The sequence below is a fragment of the Galeopterus variegatus genome, unplaced genomic scaffold, assembly GCF_000696425.1.
Source record: "Galeopterus variegatus unplaced genomic scaffold, G_variegatus-3.0.2 Scaffold1931, whole genome shotgun sequence".
Lineage (NCBI taxonomy): Eukaryota > Metazoa > Chordata > Mammalia > Dermoptera > Cynocephalidae > Galeopterus > Galeopterus variegatus.
In genome coordinates, this window is record NW_007728042.1 from 395274 (window position 1) to 403632 (window position 8359).

Sequence of the window (8359 nt, forward strand, 5' to 3'; positions counted from 1 at the left end):
TAGAGATGTTAGGGCACAGAGAAGGGTTCAATAAAGATTAATTAAAGAATAAATGAATGAATGGATGGAGAGCCACTGAAGTGTGTAAATAAATGGGAAATCAATGATATTACCAAACTGCATTTTACCTAGTGACTCTGACAGCTAACCGGGAGGTGTGTTACAGTGGGGGGGAAAGCTGAGCTGAAGGAGGAAGAACGACCAGCCACGTCTCAGTTACCCACAGAAATGCAAGGAAAGCATGTTATAAACAACTCTCAACCGAAAGCCATAGAAGAAGCCACTGAGATGAAGAAGACGACAAAGACCTCGGGGTGGGGGGTGGAGGGTTACTATGTTAACTTCCTCAGAAAGGTAAATGGAAATACAAGACAAAGATGGAAAAGTTAGAGAGATGGAATAACGAGATTAGTGGACCAGAAGACGCATCCGCATTTAGTGGTAAAGAAGAGGAGGCTTTGAGAGAAGTGAAATTTGAACTGGTTTTTGCCAGAGAAAGAAGGGAGGGATGATCTCTTTTCCTGATTAATAATATAAAATAAATAAAACTGGGTTGTTTAAATCAAATTTTTTTTATGGGCGAATGGGCTCCTCTCTGTCCTTACCTGAAGTCACAGGACTGGTAGGTGATACAGTCGTGGCTGGTTCTGGCCAAACACTGTCGACTAAAAAAATATTCATTACTTGAAAATTCTGTAAAGAAGATACCTCTATACATTTGTGTATAGCATTTTATAGTTTTCAAAAACAACTTCCCCCATATTATCTCAGCTGGTTCCCACAACACACTTGACTGTGGTTAGAGAACAGAAGAAGGAAGCTGTAAGCAAGGAGGACAAATTTGGTCCCCAAACAAGAAAACTGAAACCCGAAGAAGTTAAAGTTTCCAGACTTCATACAAACATTCGAATGACATCTACAAAATTGTGAAACCTCCCAATTACTTTGAAACAGGACTACAACCGAGACAATTAAAGGAATTTAAACAGTGCTGCAGACCAAGTCGTGAGGGGGCTGACAAATGAGACAAAGAGGCTATGATCTTGAGCAAGATGTGCATCTTCTATTTCTCTGTCTACCCTGGGCAAACAGTGGAATGAACGGACATGAGGGGCTCTGTCCAGGTCCCTGTTCAGGGTCAACACACCCATCCACCAGTTTCTGGAATGCTGGCCACTGATGGCTCACAGCTCTAGGAACTGCCTGGCCTGAGGTCACAGCCTCTGTCAGGGATGGCCCACCGCCAGTGACTGGAGAGGCAGAGGTACAATAGCCTAGCCCCTTGGCCTCAATTTGGGACACCTCAGAAGGTCATCCCAGCACTAGAGCTCCTGATAGGAACAGTTGAGGGCTCAGTTTCAGCCTCTCCCATGCCCCGTCCTGCTGTCCTCAGTTCCTTTCATAAGTACCTCCCAACTGCACATTTCAATAAATCTTCTGGATGCAATTTTCTGTCTCAGAATCTGAGTCCAAGGAACCCAATCTAAAACAATTTAATATGTGGTTAATACCTCATATTTAAAAAATGAAGGGATGAATGAATCAGCTAGTGAATTTTGCACAAGATTCTTGGAACCAAGATCAACTTGGAAAATTCCAGACACTCTTGGACATATTAGCCCTAAGTTTATTTGTTTGCCAATTTATTCATTTATAAATCATCCATCCTTGAATCTATCCATCTATCCATTCATCCTTTCAAAGAGTATTTATTATACAATTAAAATGTGCCAAGAAATGTGCTAAGTGCTGGGGAATATAATAGTGAACAAGACAGAAGTGGCCCCTGCCTTCATGGTGATAACAATCTAGGATGCTAACATGCTTAACATATCCATTTCAATAAAGGCAAAGATACATGAAGAACTCGGGGGGACAAAGAGAAATTGAAGACTCTGTAGCCAGGGAGAAGGCTGATGGGGAGGGGAACTGGTCTAGGATGCTAACATGCTTAACATATCCATTTCAATAAAGGCAAAGATACATGAAGAACTCTGGGGGACAAAGAGAAATTGAAGACTCTGTAGCCAGGGAGAAGGCTGATGGGGAGGGGAACTGATGGGGTGAAAAGGCTGTTAGAATGAATGGTGAGAGCTGCTGAAGTCCACCTTGGCCAGACCAAGACTTACGTGTGGTCCCAACAGTAGTGATCACCTCACTCTCGCTCCCATCGTCAAGCACGGCCAACAGCGACACTTCGTATTCTGTGCCGGGCTCTAGGCCTTCAATCACATGTGAGTCCTGATCTTCTTTTAGGACAACCTGAAAAGTATTTGGTTCTTAGTAACTAGGTTTACTTAAATAATAAGGGGAAAAGAAAATTTTTAAAAATAATAATAAAAGACAGACGTGGTCCCTGCCTTCATGGTGACAAAAGAAAAAATATTATTCTGAGCATAAGCAAGAAATAACCAAGCATAAAGAACTCTAAGGCTATTAAAGTCAACCAGAGACTTTTATTCCTTTCAATTCCTGTAGCAAAAAAATGATTAATATTGCAAAAGTGTCATTTTGAAGTTTTATTAGATGTCATGTATGAAAGTTAAAGAATCTGGAAATAAATAAGATCTATAACTAAAACCCTAGCAACAATGAATTTTCATCTTAAAAAAATCCATGATTTGACTTTTATAAAACTCCATGCCATGCAAAATATTAATTACTTCTGAGATTCTCAATCTATTTTAAAGTGAAGATGCACTCAAATGCAGCAGGAGTTATTCCCTTTCAGATAAAATGCTCCAGATTAATTTTCAGTCTGTTTCAGACAACTCACCTCTTCAGTTTTCCCACCATAGACTGGAATCCACATCAACTTGTGTAGCCCTTCATCCGCTGAAAGGGGATGCCAGGTCACTCTAAAGCTGTGTGTCATCACCTCATCAATTTCCAAGTATTGCTGGGCTGGAACTTCCTCTGTACACCGAGGAAGGAGATGTTGTTAGGGAGATGAGAAGGCAAGAAAGCCAAAACTCGAGCAGCTCCCCCAGCCATGGAAGAGAAGACTCTTTAAGGAATCTTTTACTTTTGGAAAGGCCATGGGTGAGGGGAAAGCAGAGCTTTGAGCAGTCTGGAGTGGTCTTACATTTCTGTTTCCAGCATTTACCAATAGCATAAATTAGGAAAACCATAGAAATAACAGATTTTAAAAGTTTTCCAGTAATTTCCAGAACTTTCTGTCTGTGTTGGACTCTTTTCATTAATTATAAAAAAGGAGTGCCATATTTGTTACTTTATAAAGATATTATTTTCCAAGTATTTTGACAAAATTAACAAAATAGTGCCCTAGGGGTCTGAGAAATGTTCCCTTTTAGCTCTATTTGCTTTAGTGGCCAAATTGCTCCCTGGTAACAAGTTTGGTAATAAGTTAAATCCAGGAGAAGAAACTTTATCCTTTTAATTTATACATATGTCTATCATCAAAAGTGAAATATAATTCATCAACCTTCCGCTATTTCATGGCTTACTTACTTCTGGGATGTACGACAGAAAGGATAACATCAAACTACACCCAAAATAAATTGTCAAGGCATTGATTTTTATTATTTGAAATAAGGGTTTTAAAAACTCTTTGATAGGACACCATGAGAATTCCAACTAGAGTTAGTCCTCAGGAGGTTTTGTGAAATTACCAAATTTTTCTGTGAACATTATTTCTCAATCCAGATTCTCTTTCATCATTACTTTCTCATCTTGTCAGTATAGGACTAAATTTGTTTCCAAGTACAATCAATAATAATTCAGAAAGCAAATAATATAACTGTTGCCACCAAGGAGCAAAAAAAAAATTTATTCTTGTTGGGTGACTACAGGGAACATATAAAAAATGAAAATAATGTCTTCATACCCTACATTTAATTTTAGTATTTAAAATATTCCTATTGTCCTATTAAGATTTCCCTGGAGCTACAGATTGATATATTAGCTTAAACAGTATGAAAGTGTCATTTCTGTCAGTCAAAACTGTTGGATATCAGCAATTTTAAAAGTTCAACTTAATATACACACTTCCATGAATGGAAAAAGGATGTGAAACTTTTACATCAAGATAATTTTTTTTAAAAAGGTTTGAAATTAGAAAATAAACAATGCACACTTTTTTTAACTTAGAACTTTTAAATTTAGATGGACTTTTTTCTTTTTTCTGTGCTTTGATAGAAAATAATTAGCCAGCATACCTACTAGTTATCTAATTGCTCATTTGCTTATAACAGAAAAGAAATAAAAATTAAAATGGAGTCTTTTCAAGGTCACAATTGAAGAAGCTGCTCCAGGTTCTGGTTTCTATATAGTAGCTCCAGAAAAAACTTTCAAACCACAAGGAGGCTTACCTGTGGTAAAAATCCCAGTCAGAGGCTCCGACTGTCCTTCATCAAAGATGGAGAAAACGGCAACGGTATATTCCGTGAGTGGTGTCAAGCCTTTCAGAGGGAATGTAGTAATAGGATCAACTTCAACCTGCAAAAGAGAGAAGTCTTAACAGCTACATTCGATACTCTCTAAATATAGGAATCATTTTAATACTATCTCTAGCTCACTCGGCTAACAGCAGAGCTATAAGCACTGTAAAAAACGACTGAATTATAAAACCAGTCAGCTTATAGGTACAGATTTCTAAAATTGCAGCTTTAAATAGATCACCTATCAGTTGATTCTCAGGGCGACTTTGCAACCAATATAATATTTTCCAATAAAACCAGTCAGCTTATAGGTACAGATTTCTAAAATTGCAGCCTTAAATAGATCACCTATCAGTTGATTCTCAGGGCGACTTTGCAACCAATATAATATTTTCCATTCATTAAAGATATAAAGTGCAGACAACTTCTGAGGCTGACAGAAATACGTATAATGTTTCCAGCCAGATCTACTAGGAGCAGCCAGGTTTTGGCTTCACTGTCTGGGCTCTGCTGGCTCCATAGGTAAGTAATACACAATAACTCCTATAAGAGTTGCACAGGTGAGCAGCAATACAGAAGAAGAATCAGGGAATAATACTAAAGAAAATAATAAATATTTGAATTTTTTTATCTTCCACAGAAAGACATATTTGGGAAAATATTTACCAACCTCTTAAGGGTGCCTATGAGATGAAATCCTGAGGATAAGGACCAAAGGGGTAATAAAAGGGAAGGATTTGAAAAGAGAACTTGACAATAAAGAACAGACCGTGAAGAAGGAAATCATAAAGTGAGAGGAGATAAGGGCCAGATCTAGAAGACAGAACCCTGATGGAAGTCACCTTCAAGGTGAGAGGAAGAATAGCCTCAGCATTACCATTGAGAGGCTGGGTGCTGGGATGCTGAGCTGCATAGTACAGGAAGCATATTGTAGACCATGTATATGGCGCCCACACCTAAGTGCTTTACATACATCCTCTACTAACCCTGACAAAAACTTATAATAACTTATAACAAGACTCCCTAGCTCTGGTCATACTTTGGGAATCGAAGAAAAAGACCATGTTTACCCGAGAGCAGATTCTGCCAAAATAGGTCCCAATTAAAATGTTTTCAAGAGACATTTTGGAGCAATATCATGATCTCTTATTTACAATACTATCAGTGACTTAATCCTGATGCTCCCTGAGGTTAAGGGGCAGGTGAGTAAGCTCACTATACATGACTGCTCATGGCAGTCAAAGAATATAGAATGTCATTTTCCCATTTAATCCTTCTTTAGCTATCTATTGCCCTCCAAATCAAAACCAAGCACCCCAGATAACCTCTTGGGTTTGCATAATCAGGGCACCACCCCTTCTTTCTGCCATACTTCCAGGGGCCTGCAGGCTCCAGACACACTGGCCTTCTGTCAGGTCCTCACCGTTCCCACCTCTGGGCCTTTGCACATGCAGTTCATTCTCTCTGTGGCCCCACTCCACAGCTCTTTTCAAAATTAGGCCTTCCTCATCTATCAGGACTGGCTTAAATATCACCTCTTCAGAGGGGGCTTCTCTTTCTCTTATCTCAGAAGGCTTATTCTCCAACACTGTATTGTTGTTTCACCCTGGCACCAATCACAACCTGAAATTATTTTATGTTGACTTATATTACTTTTAAAGTGATGGGGGCAGAGGGGAGAAGTGATGGACTAATGGATACAAGACTATGCTGTCTACCCTAAGTGAATCATTGTGCAGTGTATGCATGTATTGAAACAACACACAGTACCCCACAAATATGTACATGTAAATGTTAAAATTTTTTAAAAATAAAAGTAAGTGAATAGAATAAGTAAATGAAAATGAAGATGGAGGCACCAAAGAGTATTTTCAAAAGAGATAAGAAAGGGCTTATCTCAACTTGAGAGCCAGCCCAGAAACAGCATGCATTTCTAAGGAATCAACTGCAGTTTGAAAGGAGTGCCAACCCTGGGGAGAGGGGCTTCCATTTTACCATACTGGAACCCTGAGCCACTCTGCTAGAGAAGGCCAAGTAACCCCAGCCTTCTCAGCCTCAGCTGAGGTGCCAGATGTGGGAGTGAAGTCATCTTGGAAGTTCTAGCCCGGTCAAACTCCCAGGTGAATGCAAGAGTCACCCCAGCTGACACTACATGGCAGACAAGAGCTGTTCCTGCTGAGCTCTGCCCAAGTCAGATAATCAAGGGCTGCTATTTTAAGCTGAGTGTTAATTACACAGCAATAGTTCACTGAAAATATGTATTACCTTCTTCTGAATCAGGGATTGATAACATTATAGGTCATCCTTAGCATTTAATGTTTACTCCAGCCTGGGTACTGTCTGCATGCTTTATCTGCATGAACTCACTTAATCCTTACCACAACCTTGTAGGATNCCTGAGCCACTCTGCTAGAGAAGGCCAAGAAACCCCAGCCTTCTCAGCCTCAGCTGAGGTGCCAGATGTGGGAGTGAAGTCATCTTGGAAGTTCTAGCCCGGTCAAACTCCCAGGTGAATGCAAGAGTCACCCCAGCTGACACTACATGGCAGACAAGAGCTGTTCCTGCTGAGCTCTGCCCAAGTCAGATAATCAAGGGCTGCTATTTTAAGCTGAGTGTTAATTACACAGCAATAGTTCACTGAAAATATGTATTACCTTCTTCTGAATCAGGGATTGATAACATTATAGGTCATCCTTAGCATTTAATGTTTACTCCAGCCTGGGTACTGTCTGCATGCTTTATCTGCATGAACTCACTTAATCCTTACCACAACCTTGTAGGATAGCTAAATATTACCCCCAATTTGAAGATGGGAAAAATGAGACTCCAAAACGTTGAGGAACTTGCCCAAGGGGAAACCAGCTAGTTTCCGAGGCCTTTCCACAGATGTTTTAGACCCTGAATCCTATGCTCTAAAACATTATTTACAATGTGGCTTCATTATTTAAACTCACAGAAAATACAAATCCATATTTAAAATATGAGTTCATGTCATATTTTCCCAATCTGTATTTACATATTGCTTTCTCTTGTCATAACTTTGATTTATTGAGATATGCTTTGTCAATTGCTTTAAATTGTCATAGCTAAGATTTACTGAACACTTATGAAGTGTCAGAGACTACACACATATTGTCTTATTTAGAGTCTCTCCCATGCCTTCCCCCACCAAACCCTAGGAACTTATGATAACTGTCTTCCAAAGAGGACCCTGAAGCCCAAACAGCTTAACTAACTTGCCCTGAGCCACAAACTATTAACTAGAATGCCTAGTTAGGCCTTGACCTTATTTCTAATTCTCAAATCTGTGACAAATAGGAATGTTAGAAAGATATCAAACACACACAAAAGCAGTTAAAATCAAATTTTCTTACATATATCAAGAGACTAAAGGGAAAAAAAGTGTGTATGTGCGTTAGCATATATATATATATATATATATATATATGTTGAAAAAGATCTAGTTTATTTATTAAAGTATTTTGTTTGATACTGAACAGACTATATTTTATATTATTTCAGCATTAATTATTTCATTTCATCAAATGAGGACCTTTATATATCATTTATTTTTTAGTTATAATATTATATTCTAAACTATTAGTTCTGGGACTGATTTTTGTCAGTAGTACTTTTAAGATGTAGGAGGAGAATTTGAGAAAAGAACAAATGACCATGATCTCACTGTTATGCAACTATTTTTGAGAATAATTTTCAAACAGTCAATCTAAAAGCTTAACTTCAGCCTTATTTTGGAAGGGATGAAGGAAGAGTCCTTGATGAGGAACGAGGGATTTGGGCTCTGCTCTGTGCTCTGCTGCTGAGTCATCGCTGTTGGGAACTGACCTCTTAGAGTCTAAAAACTGTGGCCTTTGCATTTATAAAACTCAAATAGCGGACCGGCCCGGTGGCGCACTGGATAAGTGCGCCGCTTGGGAAGCACAGCGGCGCTCCCGCCC

The 8359-nt window shown here is 39.0% G+C and overlaps 1 protein-coding gene across 1 annotated transcript in view; it reads right to left on the reverse strand.

Annotated features, from left to right (window-relative positions):
• COL14A1 (collagen, type XIV, alpha 1) overlaps window positions 1-8359 on the reverse strand; it is a 165143-nt gene that overhangs the window by 129207 nt on the left and 27577 nt on the right. Inside the window, exons 10-13 of the mRNA XM_008579625.1 lie at window positions 4332-4458; window positions 2777-2916; window positions 2130-2262; window positions 606-665 (exon numbers count right to left, since the gene is read on the reverse strand). Coding sequence (XP_008577847.1) covers window positions 606-665; window positions 2130-2262; window positions 2777-2916; window positions 4332-4458 — 460 coding nt within the window. The remainder of the gene's footprint in view (window positions 1-605; window positions 666-2129; window positions 2263-2776; window positions 2917-4331; window positions 4459-8359) is intronic.